The sequence below is a fragment of the Onychomys torridus genome, chromosome 7, assembly GCF_903995425.1.
Source record: "Onychomys torridus chromosome 7, mOncTor1.1, whole genome shotgun sequence".
Taxonomy (NCBI): Eukaryota; Metazoa; Chordata; class Mammalia; order Rodentia; family Cricetidae; genus Onychomys; species Onychomys torridus.
The window spans coordinates 53,331,975-53,350,884 of record NC_050449.1 but is presented as its reverse complement, the minus strand read 5'-3'; the positions used below and the strand labels follow the sequence as shown (position 1 = coordinate 53,350,884).

General features: G+C 37.6%; 1 protein-coding gene across 8 annotated transcripts in view; it reads right to left on the bottom strand.

The window, feature by feature from the left end:
- Myo9a (myosin IXA) overlaps window positions 1–18,910 on the bottom strand; it is a 218,134-nt gene that overhangs the window by 61,740 nt on the left and 137,484 nt on the right. For all 8 annotated transcript variants that reach the window (XM_036191772.1, XM_036191771.1, XM_036191773.1 and 5 more), the window contains 8 exons: window positions 18,344–18,383; window positions 13,100–13,222; window positions 11,805–11,885; window positions 11,173–11,283; window positions 9,459–9,581; window positions 6,336–6,485; window positions 4,741–5,060; window positions 2,513–4,087 (listed from right to left, as the gene is read on the bottom strand). In XM_036191772.1, coding sequence (XP_036047665.1) covers window positions 2,513–4,087; window positions 4,741–5,060; window positions 6,336–6,485; window positions 9,459–9,581; window positions 11,173–11,283; window positions 11,805–11,885; window positions 13,100–13,222; window positions 18,344–18,383 — 2,523 coding nt within the window. The remainder of the gene's footprint in view (window positions 1–2,512; window positions 4,088–4,740; window positions 5,061–6,335; window positions 6,486–9,458; window positions 9,582–11,172; window positions 11,284–11,804; window positions 11,886–13,099; window positions 13,223–18,343; window positions 18,384–18,910) is intronic.

The window sequence follows — 18,910 nt, the reverse complement described above, 5'->3', positions numbered from 1 at the left end:
GAATTTTGTTTTGTTTTTGTTTTTTAAGACAGTGTCTCTTTATGTAGCCCTGGCTATCCTGGAACTCACCAAGCAGATCAGGCTTGCCTTAGAAATCTTCCTGCTTCTGCCTACTGAGTGTTGGGATTAAAGGCATGTTCTACCACACACAGCTATGAATTATAATTTAACAGGATAGGACATGTCAAAGAAGCCTAGCAAATTCTATAAATAATTCCATATCTTAGTCAATTCCAAAATTGGACTTATATTTATCTTCATAGTCTCTATGTGTGCATGTATGTGTTATTTGTGTATGCAGGTGTGTGCACATGCATGTATGTAAGCAGTTGCACATGTCTGTGTGTTATTCTGTGGAAGCCGGAGGACAACACTAGATGTCCTACTGTGATGTCTTGTCACCATTAGACAGGATCTCTCACTGAACCTGGAGTTTACTGTTTTTGGTTACACTGACTGGCCAGCAATCTCCAGTAATGCACATGTCTCCTGGTCTCAATTCTCTTGGCCTCCAGAACTAAGGTTACAGTATGAGCAGCCACACTCAGCTTTAATGTAGATTCTAAAGATCCAAATTCATGTCTTCATGCTGTGCAACAAGTGTGATTATCCACTGAGCTACCTCCCAAGTCCCCAGATTTTTTTATTCTTACACAATCAATACTATAATCAAGAATCTACATGCATAATGAATATGATAATCATAAGGTACGTTACACTATGCTGGCATATTTTAAGAAAGGCAGCAACAAAATTAGTTAAAAACCAAAGTAAATTCAATAATGAGAAAATAAAAATTCTAAATCCCTCACATCTTTAGGATACTTGTCTTAAACAGGCTTTTCATATAATCATTTTATATATGATAGTAATAAGGATCTTGTTTTATTGTGGGATGGTTCCTACTGGTTAGAAAAAAAATCACTTCCTGAACTCTTCTAAGTTTTCATTCACTATCTTAACTTTAAAACTTGAGGCAATGTAAAATAATACTAACAATGGCAGGATATGAATTGTCATTAAGTAAAATGAAGTATTCTACAAACAATACAGGTATTATAGTGTCGACTTGTGAATGTTTAATTTTGATTGAAAAATTCAAGGACAGGACTGCTTTATTATTAAATTCTATATAGAAATAGAGTGTGAGAATCTGATGATAATTTAAACAGTACCTAGACTTTCGTGGAACTAATTATTTTGACTAATTCAGTATTATGAGTTTTAAAATTCATCCTTAAGACTACAAACTCCTTGCAAACCATGACTTAACTACTAGCATCAGACTAGTTCAAAACCGACAATAACTTACAACACTAGTTGATAAGTTAATTGCTTTTCCATTAGAAAAATTTTACTTTCATAAAGAGTTGGAAGAAGTTATCTTGGAGACCGGGCGGTGGTGGTGCACACCTGTAATCCTAGCACTCAGGAAGCAGAGGCAGGCGGCTCTCTGTGAGTTGGAGGCCAGCCTGGTCTCCAAAGCGAGTTCCAGGAAAGGCGCAAAGCTACACAGAGAAACCCTGTCTCGAAAAACAAACAAACAAAAAAGAAGTTATCTTGAGATAACTCAGTGAGTACTAGCTGTGTGAGTCTGATGCTTAATAAGCATGTATGATGCTCTAGGTTTGATCCCAAGCATCAGAATTTAAAAAACTAAACAAAACAACACACAACAAGAAAACCCTAAACCAGAAAACAGCTCTTCATGACTGACATGAGTTAAGATGCTTTTCTCATGGTTATCATCACTTAAAGGATATAACTAAATTGTAAAAACAAAAGAATTCCCACTTAAAATAGATGCCTAAAGTAGTTTGATTCTCAGAAACATAAGCTAGATCTGGGAATAGTGGCACATCCCTTTAGCAGTCCCAGCAGGCAGGCAGATATATGTGAGTTCAAGACCAGTCTGGTCCACATAGCAAATTCCAGGCCAGTGTGGGCTACATGGTGAGAAACTGTCTCAAAAATACAAAACAAAACAAAAAGCCTATAAAGTAGAAGGTAGTTGCCATCAACTGGGGAAAGGGGAAAGAGCTGGCTAGTGAGTGAGTTTCAGTACTACAAAATGAAAAAGACCTGTTGTGTAACAACTTATATACAACTAATATTACTATATCATACACTTAAATTTTATGATAAAAGACATTAATGAAGACAATAAATGGGCCAATAGGTGAGACAAAATATGCTAAGTTCTGAAAGGTCTCATAATAATCAGTTTGGATCACTCTACTTCACAGCTTTACTGCAACCAGCACATGCTGAATGCCTGGAACGTTGTCAAGCACCATATTACCCTTTGCAAATGCTTTTTCAATTAATGAGGAAGAATACAAAAAAAAAAAAAAAAAAAAAATTCAAAGATTCCTAGGATGTGACTACTAATCAGAGAAACATCACAGATTAGAGCAGCAGCATGTAGCTAAGAATGGAACACAGAGAAAGCACTTCAACAGACTATCTAGGAGACTTCCTACTTAACACATAAAGTACAGATTTCACTTACAGGGGAATAATCATGTTGTCTTTTGGTGTGAAGAAAATGGCTCTTGAACTTGCCCCTCTGGAAGGGTCATCAGATCTGTGGCCAGAAGAGTGAGTTGACCTAAAGTGTTCTCTTTCTGTAATGCGATTATTAGAGAGTTTATAGGCAGCATTGTGTTGGGTGCCTATTCTTTCTGTCTTAGATAATTCCTTGACAGTCCTAGATTGGCATGGGCTTCCTTTTCTTTCAAAGAACAGGGTGACAGGTCGGTCTTTTGGAGGTAAATGAATGGAGGGACTATCTTTTGTGGCAAGAGCTGCATCTCTTTTAGTGACTGCTGATGGGGAACCTAGTACAGCAGCTTCTCCCTTACTTGGGGTATTTTGAATATGCAGAGAAGATGGCCTCTCTACTCTTTGTCTTGATTGATAAGAGGATGGTGCCTGCTCAATTGTCTTGAAGGTTTGACGCTCCTTCTCTAAAATATCTGTCTGCTGACGAATCTGTTCCATCATCTCTTTTTCATTCTGCTGCTGTAACTGCTTTTGCCTCTTCTCCTTCTCATTGTTCAGCTTTTCTAACTTCTTAAGCACAGTACACGAAGCATCTGTATTCAATTCACCTCTGGAGAACTGACACTTCCTGGCTTCCCTGCTGATCTCTGGAGAAAAAGCTGTATTTAAAGCGGCTTCTCTTTCCAGCAGTTTGTTTCTCTGGATACTTGTGTCTGGTTGGGAACTTGTTTTCAGAGGTTCTTGATGGGGAATATAGAAAAATGTAGGCAGACTACTTGAAACAAAAGCGTCTCTCAGCTGGGGTCTACAGGCGACAGGTTCAGAACTACAGAGCAGCTTTTCCTTGGCAGTCACACTCTTCAACTGCTCTGCCTCACGGGGGGCTCCTTTTCCAGTCCCTGCAGAGCGAGTCTCCTGTGAAGCACTGAGGGCATCGTCTTGTGAATCGAATTTTGGATTGGTGGATATACTGGGTGATGAAATTTCCGATTTATTACCCTCACCTAAAACAAGAGACTCTGGTTTGCTCTTTAGGCTCTCCTCACAGGTCAGAAGTTCTAAGCTCCCTTGTGAGCTCTCACTATCAGGTGTGCCCTGTGGAGACTGCAGGCCTTCAGGCATCAATTCTGTAGACCATCTACGTTCCTCTGAAGGAGACACACCACCAAGAGAACGGACTTTCAGCAATTCTAAGCTAAATATAGCTTGTTCCAATTCTCTCATTCTCCGACTTTCTCTTTTGGCCCGACCTACTTTTTTCTGATGGAGATCCTCCAAGGACTTGGGTCTCTGTCTTACAATCACTTCTCCCTGCAAGTCTGTACCACTTTGGCTTCTGCCTCTCTCCTGTTGCTTGTCTGGGGACTCCTTTGGGAAATCCATTGAACTCTCACGGCTAATTCGATTACTCTCTATCACAGATTTACATTCCTCTATGGCCTTCACTCTGTTGTCAAAAGAACAATCCTCCCACTCAGAAGGGTCTGAGCCCTGAATTTCTAGATTTCCACATGCCTTGATATGCACCAATCCATGCTCTAGTTTTGTTTCTTTTAGCCTTTTCTCTTTTAAAGCTTTATACCTATACAAAAATAGAAAAAATGGATTATAGACAGCTCTTGGTACCAATGACGAGAATTTAATTTACTATAATATTTTAATAGAAATACTTTTTTGAGGTGGAACCTTGCTATCCTTAACTATGTTCAAAGTTGACCATAAATTTAAGGCTCAAGAAATCCTCTTGCCTTAGTCCCCTATTTAGTAGGACTAGAAAGCACCACAGTACTCATCTATGTATTTCTAAAACTAACTTCACTGTATTAGTTCAAATTATCCTCCTCTTTATATGAATAATTCCTAACTGGATAGCCTTGACAAAATGTTAACTGAACTAAAGATCCATTAATAGCATTAGTTTAATATAGTACAATGGAGATCAATGTTCTCAGGATAAAAAAAGAAGTTGAATATTTCCAAATTTATAAGATCAAACCAAATGCACAAGTTTTTTCTTAGCAGTCATAACCACAGATCATGAAGGTTTCCAACCTGATTTAATTCAATGAATATTTATTTAACTTCTGCTATAGCCCAGACAATTTGATTAGAACTGGTAGAAATGATCACACTCTAGTGATAAAAACATAACTGATAATAAAAATATTAAAGCAAAGGTTTAAATTTAGGACCTATCAAAACAGAAGAACCAACTGCTTCATTAACATAGAGTACCTTTGTCTTGCTCTGAATCCTCTATATGTTGATTGTAAAAGGATAATTTTGTTCCTTTGTTCTTTGTACTTCTTACTTTGCCTGTAGCTCCTCCACCTTGCCTGTATACAGGTAGCAGCTCTGTGCCTGTACCTATACAGTTCCCTCCATCTCTGCTGGATAATGACAGCTGCAGCCCGTAACTCCAAGTATCGCTGTCTCTCTAAGTGAGCACGCCAGGAAGCTTGGAGAAGGGAAGCTGCACTAGCCATAATGAAAGCATCTTTTTGCACAGCCGAATTTCTGACTTGCTTCTGATTTAGGTAATTCCTCCAGAAACGCTAAGGGAAAAAAGAAAATGGCTGTCAAGTTATCACTCATTTCATAGAAAAGGTATAAAAGGCTAAATTTCTGTCTTAGCAACTAACTTAGTGGTAGTTTAATAATAGTAATAGTAATAATAATTATTACTATTACTATTATTATTATTACTATTATTTTTTAAATTAGCCCTTTCTATGCTGCCACTGAGCTGCGTTGACGCTAGGTTGGTCCAGGTTTGGTTTCATCTGTAACCTGCTGTTGTGCCCACAGAAGGCACTGCTGCTGCAGGTGTAATGGAAATTAGTACTGCTTTACAAGAGGTGCTGAAGATCACCGCTTCTAAGACCTCAATGCTTTAACAGATGGTATCCAAAAAGTTATCAAAGCCTTAAGCAAGTGCCATGCCCATCTTTGTGGACTTATATCCAACTAATGAGCCTATGCAAGTCAAGCTGATGGAGGCCCATTATGCTAAGCACTAAACCAATGGTATTAAAGTTGATGACAACAAGAAACTAGGAGAATGCAAAGGCCTCTGCAAAAATTCATCAAGGGGAAAAAAATTCCATCAAGTAGTGGTTGTTGATTAAGCAAAAATAGCCTCAGGTAAAGCTATTATCCAAGAATACTTCAAGTGTAAGCTAATCAGCAAAAACTTGGCTCTTTAGAAAATTTAAAAAAAAAAACAAACATTTTTTGCTTCTCAAAACTAGCTATTTTAAGGCCAGCCTAGTCTATACAGCAAGTTCCAGGATATGCTCCAAAGCTACACAGAAAAATCCTGTCGTGAAAACCACACTACAAATTAATTAGTAAGTTCTGTTTTCTTATTTTATGAATGTATTTATTTATTTTTGACAGGGTCTTTCTATTGTAGATCTGACTGTCCTGGAATTCTACGTAGACAAGCTGGAAGGCTGACCTTGAACTCCCAGGGTATTACCTGCAGTTACATGCAAGGTAATAATCTGTTGGGTGTTAAAAGCATTTAAGAAATGAGTATGAGGCAGGTGGTGGTGGTGCACGCCTTTAATCCCAGCACTCGGGAGGCAGAGGCAGGCGGATCTTTGTGAGTTCGAGGCCAGCCTGGTCTACAGTATCAGATCCAGGAAAGGTGCAAAGCTACACAGAGAAACCCTGTCTCGGAAAAAAAAAAAAAAAAAGAAATGAGTATGATTCATTTTCATCTCTAAAGTTTCATTATTATTTAAATGTTTCACAGTAAAATGGTTCTGGTTACTAAATGAAGGTCAAAAATCACTCTCACACAAAGAATCCTCTTCTCATCCCACCTGGATAATAACAGATGCCTGTCTCAAATGGAGGAACTGCTGCCTACAGAGCAAGACCCTAAACCACTGCTGCAACACAATGATTCTGCGAAGCACTTCCTGATGAAGCAGATCTTGTAAGTGCTGTCGTTCATGTTCCTTAAGGAAAACCTATGGGAAGGACAAAAACAAGGAATAAACCTTAAGAAGAAATGAGAACTTATTCATGAATTATTGTTTCTGGGGCAAGTTTCTCTTTCAGGGGCAAGTTTCTCTTTCAGAGAAGAACACATATAATGGCAGACATGCAAATAAAGTACTAAGAAATAGTTCTAGCACCTGGACTAAAGTAATCAATAATCTCAAACTGGGAAAATGAGAAAATGTATCAAGTTTCCATCGTCAAACACTGCTACATTACTGCTTCTCATCTGGAAAAACCATTGCTATAAAAGACCAGTATACCACTAGTTAATATGTCACAATTTTAAAAATTTTCGAATAAGGGAAAAACTGAGAACTGCAGATATTAAAAAGTAAGTATAACCTGAAGGAACAAAATATCTATTTGAAATCTAGTATGCATTAAAGGCTTCTTACTCCCCAGAATCAAAAGCAGATATATACAAAGTATAAATCTAAGGTATAAAGACATATCTCTTTGAAACAGAACTTATGGTTCTTCTTTAGGAGTGGGCAGACAATTATATATCAAGAGTTACGGCCGGGTGGTGGTGGCGAATGCCTGTAATCCCAGCACTCAGTAGGCAGAGCCAGGCGGATCTCTGTGAGTTCGAGGCCAGCCTGGGCTACAGAGAGAGATCCAGGAAAGGTGCAAAGCTACACAGAGAAACCCTGTCTCGAAAAACCCAAAAAAGGAAAGAGTTACAGAGTAAACTACTATAGACTGGAGATAGAAGATCGTACCTGAGCAATAAAAGAAGTTAGAAACACTAAGGCACCTCAGACAACTGAATTACTCTTCATAAAGTACTGTTAAATATTATGAAGCTAAAATAGGGAAGTGTTTTGTGTTTGTCTTATGTTTTGTGACAGATGCTCATGTAGCCCAGGCTAGCCTTAAACTTCAACTTAAAAAGGCAGCTGAGAATAATCTTGACTGAGTGATTCTCCTGGAGCTGCTTTCTAGTGCTGGGAATATAGACATTGCAGTACTACTTCCCAGACAATATGGAGGATCAGACAATGTGAGTGAGGAAGATATATAAATTTTTTAAAGATTTATTTATTATGTATACAGTGTTCCGCCTGCATGTGTCCTTGCAGGCCAGAAGAGGGCACCAGATCTCATTACAGATGGTTGTGAGCCACCATGTGGTTGCTGGGAATTGAAACTCAGGAACTCTGGAAAAGCAGCCAGTGCTCTTAACCTCTGAGCCATCTCTCCAGGCCCAAGATATATAAATTTAATGGGGAGGCGAGTTTATTGGGATTATATTTAAGCATGAAGTCATTATAAAGAAAGTACCATTTTTATGTGATTTTAATAAATGGGTAAAGTATGTGTGGGAGCCCATTTTTAGGTTGCTAGTGGCTTTACCCAGCAGGTCTGCATAGAGAGGATAATTGGACCAAAGGCCTAAGTGCAGCTCTGATCATTTACAGCCCCAAAAGTGTAACAACAATGGTAACCCAGACTACTGCAATGCTTCTCAGTACTGTCTCACCCGCCTTCCTGCTCTTTATCTTTCTCCCCTGCCCTCCTCATCCTTTTCCTCTCCTCCTTCCTCTTCCTATTCCCCTTCACTTCCTCTTCCTCTTCCATGACCTCTTCTCCACTCTATTTCTTGCTCTCACTGTTTTTCTCCCCCCATACTGTCTGTCACTCATGAATCTATACAGATCTTTGTTCACTGATATAGTATGGTAACTGTCCCTCTTCTTATGTGCAGATTTTCATGCAAAAAACTAAATCTCTACCTGGGCATTGTAGAACACACCTATAATTATAGCCTTCAAGAAGCTGAGGCAGGAGAATCCTGAGTTTGAGGCCATCCTGGGATATAATAGTGATACCCTACCTCAAAATCAACAAAACAAAACAAAACAAAAAACTAAACTTCTCCAAGTTATTGGAGATGTTAAATTATGCAAGTAATATATAACTACATATAATCATATTAACTATAAAATATAAATTATCAAGAAGTAACAAGGGAAAACAGACTGGCCAACATTGCAGGAAAATTCTCTAAGTTTCAAGTAAAAAAAAAAATTAAGATTAAAGGTATATGCCACCACCTCCCCACTTAAAAGTCAGGTAGAGTGCATGTCCAACACAAGTAAGGCATTGGGTTTAATCTCCACTACAACCTAAAAAAAATTCCAATCCAATGTATGGAATGTAGCTTCTGGCTGCCCCCAATAATGCATGGGTGGTGTGCAAGCAAGCACAGGTGGCAGGCATGGGGGTGGGAACAAAGGAAAGAGAGAATTAAGCCAAGATGTAATGGAGAACAGAGTCCAGTAAGCAAAGTGATTGCCAAGAAGCCTCCTCCTGACATCCTCCCACAAGGTCCCCTGGCAGTTAGGACAAATGTCAGTATCACATGGTGGTCTTGCTCTCTGGACACTGGGGGGACACATGAGAGCACAGGGAAAGGAGAGAAAGAGGAAAGGAAAAGAGAAAGAAAAGAAAAGGCCCTAGGGTCAGTTAGGAGGGTTCAATGGGGAAAAGTGCTTGGCATGTAAGCATAAGAACCTGAGTTTCATCTTATAAACCTAAGATAGAAGGAGAACCAACTCCTGAAAACTGGTTGTCTTGCATGGGTGTGCTAGCATTCACACATTACTAATACACAAATACAAATGCAACAGCAACAACAATAAATCAAATTTATGGGCCAACAAGACAGTGTAGTGGGTAAAGGTACGTGCCACCAAGCCTGACAAATGGGAGTCTCATCCCTCAGACCCACAAAACCAAGTGCACACGTATTCCTCTGACCTCAAAACTTATGGCTTGACACATCTGGGCCCATACAAATACATATACACACACAAATAAATAAGTATATAAATTTAAAACCAACTAGCTTAATTAATTTCCTTGTAATACTTGATTCATACTATCTTTTCATAAAGCTTATGACAAGGTATTATTACTGAAACTAAGGCTCTTACCATCGTTTTTCCAACTTGATAATTATCAGGATTAATATTTACTTTCCTGAAGAAATCTTGAATGTTAAATTTAGATGGGATAATATTTCGAGGAAGAAGTACATGAAAATGACTCACAAAATCCTAAAAAGTAAAAAGAAAATGGTATCAAATCACAAAGGAACTAGATGAATACTATATCCTAAACTATCTTTTATTAATGGGTTTCTCAGTCTTTTAATAAATAAAAAGAAAATTTGACTTAAAGCAAGCCAGTGGAAAAGATCAGAATACACTGCATGAGGGCAGTAGGCCACATGAGTGAGGCTCCTCTAGGGCCTGTTTCCTCAGTCTATTAAAAGTAGAAGGAGGCGAACTGTCAGGGTAGAAGAGTGGTGACAGAGTGGGTGTGAGAGCAAGCAGAATTTATTATAGCCATGTACCAAAGAGTCAAAGAACAAAACTTACTAATCAAAAGATGACACGAAAGTTTGTTACTTTGAAAATATTATAAATAGGAGATACAGGAGAGATGGCTCAGTGATTAAGAGTACTGGACACTCTTCCAAGGGTCTGGGTTAGAATCCAAGTGTCCACATGCCTGCTAACAACCACCTGTAACTCATTCAGGGAAATACAACATCTGCTTCTGGTCTCCAAAGACACTGCACTCACATGGTACATAGATGTACACTCAGGCAAATAATCTTTTAAAAATATAGTTTTAAAAACACAGTAAGAGGAAAGATACTAAGTCTGAAGCATCATATTATCAAATGGAAACTGAATTAAAGAAGGGTGAAAGTTAACTATTCTTTTGGAGAAAGCCATACCAAAGACCAAAGAAAAGTCATTTAGCAAGAACTTGCAGGGAAAGGAAATACAACAGCTGTTGGAACATACGACTGAGAATCAAGTTTTCTCTTTCCATACAATAGCAACTGCTCAGTTTCAGAAAGGTTCCAATATAATTTTTACACATCAATATAGCTGATAATGATTGCTGATTAACATTCTAGAAGCTTCATAGATAAGAAGTCTTTCTAAGAAAACTTCAGAGAAAATCAAATGAAACCTTTTCATTTGACAAGATCATTTTGATTGAATTATTTCAATTACTGGGAAAAGTTAGTGTGAAAACTGCTAAATTAGGGTCAAATGTAAAATTAGCAAACATTCTGATCAAATGAGAATAGCCAAGTACTATATCACAGCACATGCTCAACAAGACTGCTATCCTTCCAAAAATGAGTATTCTCTTAATGCTTTTTCAACTTTGCTTAAAAAAGGTAAAATAAAAAGACGAGCCAGGCATGGTGGCTCACACCTTTAATCCCAGCACTCAAATGGCAGAAGCAGGTGAATCTCTTAGATAGCCTGGTCTACAAGTTTCAGAACAGCCAGGGTTATTACACAGAGAAACTCTGTCTTAAAAAAACAAACAAGGGCTGGAGAGATGGCTCAGAGGTTAAGAGCACTGACTGCTCTTCCAGAGGTCCCAAATTCCAATTCCCAGCACCCACATGGTGGCTTACAACCATCTGTAATGAGATCTGGCACCCTCTTCTGTGTACATAATAAATAAATAAAATCTTAAAAAACAAACAAACAAGAAAAAGACTTAGTAAATGAGTCCCAAAGATATATAATAAACAAGATATGTAGAAACAATGTACTTGATATGAATATATATATATTTGTTTATTTATTTAAATATATTATAGAAGTATATAACCTGGAAAGAATATTTGGAACTATATCCTGATTGGCGAATTCGAACTGTTTCCAGCATCCCAGTGTACCGAAGTTGTCTTAGTACCAAGGCATCATTAAATCTTAAGGGCAGCTAAAACAAAGAAAGAAAAAGGTTAGTAGATCTCCAAATTAAGATTTGTCTTAAAAGAACAGCTGACTTTGGAGTATCCAGGGACTGATAAATGTATTATATTTTGATAAGCTCTAGTTAAGGGCAGTGCAACAGAAAAGGTAAGGGTAAAAATTTCTAACCATGAAAATACTAAACAATCTTTAAAGAGATATATATAGACTATATCCAAACAGAGGAGATTTAACTAGCCATTAGAGTAATAAAAATTTTAGAGGGAAAAAAATCTCTTTTTTCCTAATGGAATTTCAAGGGCTATTAATACTTGCCTCTCAGATTTTAGTGTTGAATCAAATCTACAAACACCTTGCAGATGGGTAATGTGGAAATTAAAAGACTAGCTATAGATAACATTTATGGAGTATAATTTCTGTACAAAAAGTATGCATATTTCCTCTCTATTCCCTTTTAATGGAATTTGAACTTTGTTTTGACTCCCAAGTAACCTGAGTGATGTGCTGCCATATACAGAATACTTTTACCTTTTCTGCATTTGAGCGAATACATTTGACAAAATATGGTTCTGCCTGACCAAGTGTCTCCATCAGTTTGCTTAAGGAGGCCTGTAATAAAAGTAGTGTCATTAGAATGGTTTTACTTAAGAGTTGACAAGTGACTTATAAACAAGGGGGGCAAAATATGCAAAAAAAAAAAAAAAAAACCCTCTACACATACACAGAAGGGATTGTTTCTAAAAAGGAAATTGTGTACATTCCCATTTTGGAAAAAACAAAGAATTGCTGAGGATAGGAATACAGTTTAATCTGAATCTTAAAGCTGATGCTCTGGCAATAGTCATTATTGCAGATGCATTTCAGAATATTCTAAATTGAGAATAATTTTTCACTGTTCTTCATATTTCATTAAGCAACTTTATTCAAATGCACATTTTAGGTAGTTTTGCTTTTTTTTTTTTTTTCTCTTTTCCCTGTTCATTTGTTTGAGATAGGGCCTTGATATTTGTTCAAGACTGGCCTGTAACAAGCTCAGGCTGACCTTAACTTGAGACGTTCCTATGTCAGCCTTCTGAGTGCTGTGATTGCAGGCATATGTCACCATGACCTGCCCCGATTTTCTTCCATTCTGACCAGCTTTTGAAATCACCCAGGAAAAAGCACTACTTTAAATTAATTTTAATGTTTGTAGAGTATATATTGATGTTCCCCTGTCTATACTTTGTTATATATATATATATATCCCAATTAGTCTGGCTAGAAGCGAATCAGCTTTTAATTTGCTCAAACAGCCAGAGCTTTTGTTTTACCTAATTTCCTCCAATAGTCTTCAGGTTTTCTTTTTAAGAACTTTTCTTTTTAAGATTTATTGCATTTTTTGTTATGTGTGTGTCTGTGTGTGGATATGTACTAGAGCGCTGTTGCCCACAAAGCCTAAAGCATCAGATCTCCTGGAGGTTAGAAGTGGTTGTGAGGCACTAAGAACCCAACTTGAGTCCTCTGCAAGCACATTTGCACTTTAAATTGATAAGCCATCTCCCCAGCTGTTCTTCTGTTTATAGCTTCACAGACTTCCATTTATCTTTGATATTTTCCTTCTTTCTTCTTGCTTTGGGTTTAATGTATTCTTCACTTTCTATTTTAAGAAAACCTTTGATTCTTGGGAATAAGACCTAACTCCTTTTCTAATAAAAGCACTCAATTCTATGGCTTTGTAGGCATTTGAATTGTATCACATTAATGGTTTTACATCTCACTTTGATCCTTCAACAACACTCTCAAAGAAACAGACTTTATCTAGCATGAGTACAATAGGTAATAACCTGAAACTGGGCGCTGATACTGGGAGGTTTCTTCTTCTTGTGCAGATGAAGAAGGGATTTGGTGATTCGATCCTGTAGGGTCAGTCTTGTTAGATGCTTCAAAGAATTTACCTCCAGCAAGTGCTAAAGAGAAGGGGAAAACATTTATATTTATATATATATATGTATGTGTGTGTGTGTGTGTGTGTGTGTGTGTGTGTAATATGATCATATATAATATCATTAGCTAGTTTTCATTATTTCCAATTGTGAGAAATATTTTTTAAGATTTATTTATTTTATGTATGAGTATTCTATCTGAATGTATGACTTTATGCCAGAAGACGGCATCAGATTCCATTATAGATGGTTGTAAGCCACCATTTAGTTGCTGGGAATTGAACTCTGGAAGAGCAGCCAGTGCTCTTTAACCCCTGAGCCATCTCTCCATACCAATGAGAAATGTTTTATTCTATTGAAGTTGGTTAGTCCGACAAGGACTCTTCCCCCTTTTCTTCTGTGTCAATTAGCCAATCATGTCAGAGTGTGAAGCCCAGCACCCATCAATGGGATGAGACACCACTTACACAAGGGATAAAACATAAAGCCACTTTGGCAAAAGTGTTTACTAGCTAGATTTGCATTCTGGCATATCATTTTCGCAAAAAGAGCAATCACCTTGAAGATTTACTGTTGTAGAATATTATTTTAACTATGTAAAGATGTGTTATATTTGTTTTTGCTGCAGATCGTTACTTTATATAAAGGTGTGTTACTTTTGTTTATGCTATATTTATTTAATTATGTAAAGGTGTGTTGTATTTGTTTCACATTACCTGCCTAAGGCACCTGATTGAGCTAATAAAGAGCTGAATGGCCAGTAGCTAGGCAGGAAAAAAATAGGCGGGGCTTGTAGGGAGAGAGAACTAACAAAAAGAATCTAGGCTCAAGGAGGAAGGAGGAGGAGAAGAGAATTAGGCTAAGGCCTAAGGCCAGAAGCCAGGCAACCATTGCTAGCCAGGCAACCATTGCTAGCCAGGCAACCATTGCTAGCCAGCCAGCCACAAGAAGCAGTGAAAGTAAGATATACAGAAAGAAAAGTAAAAAGCCCCGAGGCAAAAGATAGATAAAGAGAAACAGGTTAATTTAAGTTAAAAGAGCTAGCCAGAAACATGCCTCATCTAAGCCAAACATTCAAAACTATTAAGTCTTCGCATCACGATTTGGGAGCTGGCTGGTGGCCCAAAAGAAAAAGCCTGGTATAATTTACTTCACTTTATGCATGTGCTCCTTTGTGCAATACTGTGAATATTCATTCCCAATACTATGTATACAAATATCTCATGCATGAATAACATTAAATGAAAAATGTGAGTTAATAACCATTCTACCCTCTCCTTCCTTCCTCCAAAAGCTACAAAACTAAATTATATTTCACAAACTACTAGATCTAGAATTCTGGAAGTGGTTTAAATTTGCCAATCAAATAGTGTATGAAACTGGAAAGGTATAACTAAGGCAGAGGCTCTGGCTTCTAGTTCTATTCTTTTGGCAAAATGCACACAAAGGCACTTTCAGCTTTCTCTACTCCCAATCTCCAGGCACTTAAGTTTTCTAAGTGTTCAGAGGTAGAGTACAGGACATCTATGTTCTCACAATTACTATAGAGTAAATGCAGTTTATCTCTGTGATTCCCCTCATTATACAATAGGTGGCAGTACCCATAAGCAGTTGGATACATCAGCAGCTTCCTTCTGACTGGTTATAACTAGGGCTCGCTCTGCAGTGATGTTTTACTACTCTAGATCCTTAAGGCTTTAAATAGTTATGTGTCTAACTATTTATATCCTTTTTACTTTAAAAACATCTCTGTTGTAGATTATTTTAAGGTGTGTTCCTTTTGTTTATGTTGTATTTGTTTAACTCTGTGCAGCTGTGTTACTGTGCCTGTCTAAAACACATGACTGGTCTAATAAAGAGCTGAACGGCTAGTAACAAGGCAGGAGAAAGAATAAGCGAGGCTGGCAGGCAAAGAGAATTAAGAGAAGGAGAAATTTGGGAAGAGATAAGTAGGAAGAAGTAGCCAAAGGCTCTAACATTTGTAGACCCCAATACCTGAGGCTTAGGTAAGAGTTGTAACACTAAAAGGTGCCACCTTCTGCTGTTCCAATGTGCCTACCACCACTCACTGCTATCAAATGCTAAGAGATACAGAAGCAACCAAGGCCGGCAATTGAACAGATCCTTGCCAACCCACAATTATGTATTTGGCTAGAGCAAAAGGCCCCATTGGCTGGTGGGTAACACTTTTTCCCTGTTATGACACAAAAAGGGTATTATGAAAAATGGGTTTTCATTAGACATAATAAAATCTTTTGGCATCTTGATCTTCAGTTTCAAAGTCTCCAGAATTATAAGCAATAAACATACTTCCCTTTATAAACTAACAAGTCCATAATATTTTAATATAGTAGCCAAAGAGACTAAAGTAATGCTCATGTTGTTAAGGATGATTCAAATGGGAAGTAAAATTAACTCTTAAGTTTTGATGCTAAGTAACTATAAAAATTTGTCAGGGGAGCAACACAGTAAAAAATCATTTGAGGTGTGAAAAGAAAAAGAGGTTATCAAAACAGAAATATACAATAGGGAATATGGTGGTTTGAATGATAATGCCCCCAATGGCTCACGTTTGAATGCCTGGTCCCCAGTTGGTAGAACTGTTTGTAAAGGACTCAGAGGTGTAGCCATGTTGGAGGAGGGATGTCACTGGGGGTGGGCTTTAAGGTTTAAAAAGCCTCATTCCCAGTTAGCTCTCTGTGCATCATAGTTGTGGATCAGGATGTGAGCTCTCAGATCTCTTCACTATACCTGCCTGCCTGCTGCCATGCTCTATGACATGATGGTCACGGACTCTATCCCTCTGAAAATGTAATCCCCAATAAACTCTTTCTTCTATATATTGCCCTGGTCATGGTGTCTTATCACAGAAATAGAAAAGTAACTAAGTCAGGATAATGTAAAATCATTATAAGAATGTAGCTCAGACAGGCGGTGGTGGCGCACCCCTGTAATCCCAGCACTTGGAGGCAAAACCAGGCGGATCTCTGTGAGTTCGAGGCCAGCCTGAGCTACCAAATGAGTTCCAGGAAAGGTGCAAAGCTACACAGAGAAACTCTGTCTCGAAAAACCAAACAAACAAACAAAAAAAGAATATAGCTCAAAAGAATAGTTCAAGAAAGAATATTAAAGTATAAGTAACCATTTTGAGCCTAAGAGGAAAACCTCAAAAGTACTATTTTATAGTTATTATCTGGCAGATGGGTTAAACTGTAACTCATCCAAGTAGTCCCATTTCAAGTGGACACTTCTCTGCATCAAACTAACCTGTTATCTAAAGAAAAACATGTCATCTCAGATCAGGATGTGTACAAACTAAATGCTAAGTGTGGTATAATATAAAGGTTCTAAGAGAAGGGCTCTTTAAAGACAAGGATCTCAGAGAATTCTCATTTACCCTGCAATACCTAACTTAGATATCTTCCCTTCTTGACTTATACAGCATTCATATCTGACTACTATGCTCTACTTTTGTGAGACCAACTTTAAGATTCCACATGTGAGATATTGTAAAATGTGACTTCATCTAGATTTTTTTCACTAAGCCTAATCATCTTCAAGTTCATTCATATGGTTGCAGAACACAGGATTCTTTTCTAAAGATTGAGTAGAATTCCACTATGGCTATAAATATTATGTATCCTTTATCCCATCCCTCAATTCACTGAGGAGGCACTTAGGTTATTTCTGTATTGTGATATCTTGCCTACTTTAAACATGGAACATGTAATGCTGACCTCAGCTCTTGTGGACATGTAACCAAAACTACTGGTTTTTGCTTTTTAAAAAGAAATATCCATACTATTCACAAAAATATTTGATGGTGTCCCTTAAGTCCCTCAGGCCATTTTCAGTCTTTGTCATTTCTTCTCCTTGATCTAGTCTGCTACAGAATCCCTCTACTGAATGCGTAAACTTCTGATCAGACTGCATCTCTTATCTTGGAAAAGAAATCCAGTAAAAAGTAGGTGCTTTGAATGCCTACCTACCATGGTCTAGAGCAGTGGTTCTCAACTTTCCTAATGCTGTGACCCTTTATTACAGTTCTTCATGTTGTGGCGACCCCCAACCATAAAATTATTTTGTTATGACTATATAACTGTAATTTTGCTACTATGAACTGTAATGTAAATATCTGATATGCTGGATATCTGATGTGTGACCGTACAGGTTAAGAACCACTACCCTAGAGACTCTCAGAAATTTGGAATCCATCAACTCCCAGAGGTAGGTAACTGAGAAGGGAGGCTACCTTAGAATTGTGAAATTCAGTGTACAGATGAACTCATTCTAGGGACATTCAGGACCTGACTCTGTCTTAAGAACAAAGAAGGAGAGGGGCCCAGGAAGTGCAAACTCTTATTAGTTCTACAATGCAGACTATATCTGAGACCAATTCAGCACCCTCACACCTGCCTTTTAAAAAATGTTTTTAATATAAAATTTTATATGAAATCCAAATGTCAGTGTTCATAAATGAAGTTTTATCAGCATGTGGACATACTTGTTCAGTTTCCTATTATCTAAAGTTGTATTTATCCTACAACAGCAGACCTAAGTACTTACAATAGACACTGACCAACAGAGATTATTCAACTGTTTATAGAAACACTGAGTACCATCAATAATAGATGAGAATTACAAAATCACTAACTAGAAATGTTTTCAAAATTCAAATTTTCACTTTGCCTGGCTCAAAGAAAAATGGAAAAAAAATCTTATGTAAAAATAGCAATTACTTAACAGAACTTGCACATTTCAGGAGCTTTTAAAGAAACTAGAGTATGGTATTTATCACAAGTAATTATTTGCCTAAACTACTAGGGTTGTCCATTTCCTAACACACTTTGTTATTTCTAAAATAGATTGAACTAAGAACATACAGTCTCTATTTTGGATATAAATAAGGCATAAGTAATTTTTTTTCTTTTTTGTTTTTCGAGACAGGGTTTCTCTGTGTAGTTTTGGTGCCTGTCCTGGAACTCACTCTATAGCCCAGGCTGGCCTCAAACTCACAGAGATCCGCCTGGCTCTGCCTCCTGAGTGCTGGGATTAAAGGCATGTGCCACCACCACTGGCAGCATAAATAATTTTTAAAAATAGTTACTCAATAGGGAACAAATAAAGTTTTTCCACGGGACTCACCTTTGGAAGAACAGGTTTTGATTTGAAGTTTTTGTTTCTTCTATAAAGATAAAACATTCATTAGAAGAAAAAGAAACTACAGTATAAATGAGTGGTTTTAAGAGCTCTCTCAGTGCAACTAAATACCTCATTTGGAGAATGTGGGCCCTCTGCACAAAAACTTTATCTGACTGAATCAAGCAGTTATCACTGAGAAAGAAGAGTAAGCAAGGACAAGAGAAGAAGGAAATACCAGCTTTATGATTGGGAATAAGGGGAGGTGAGCCTCAAGATTACTGATGTGCAGCTGCTGTACTTTCTAAGCGCTAAATGTCGCTTTCTTGTATGTAGGCAGGCTTCTACTTTACAACACCTACTAAGATTTGTTTGTTTGTTTTTCAAGACAGGGTTTCTCTATAGCTTTGGAGCCTGTCCTGGACTAGCTCTGTAGACCAGGCTGGCCTCGAACTGTGCTGGGATTACAGGAGTGCGTACCACCGCCCGGCTACTAAGATTTATTTCTACCATTAAAAGATTTTTAAGCTATGCCTAAATTTCATAAATGGTTAAAAATATACACTTCATAAA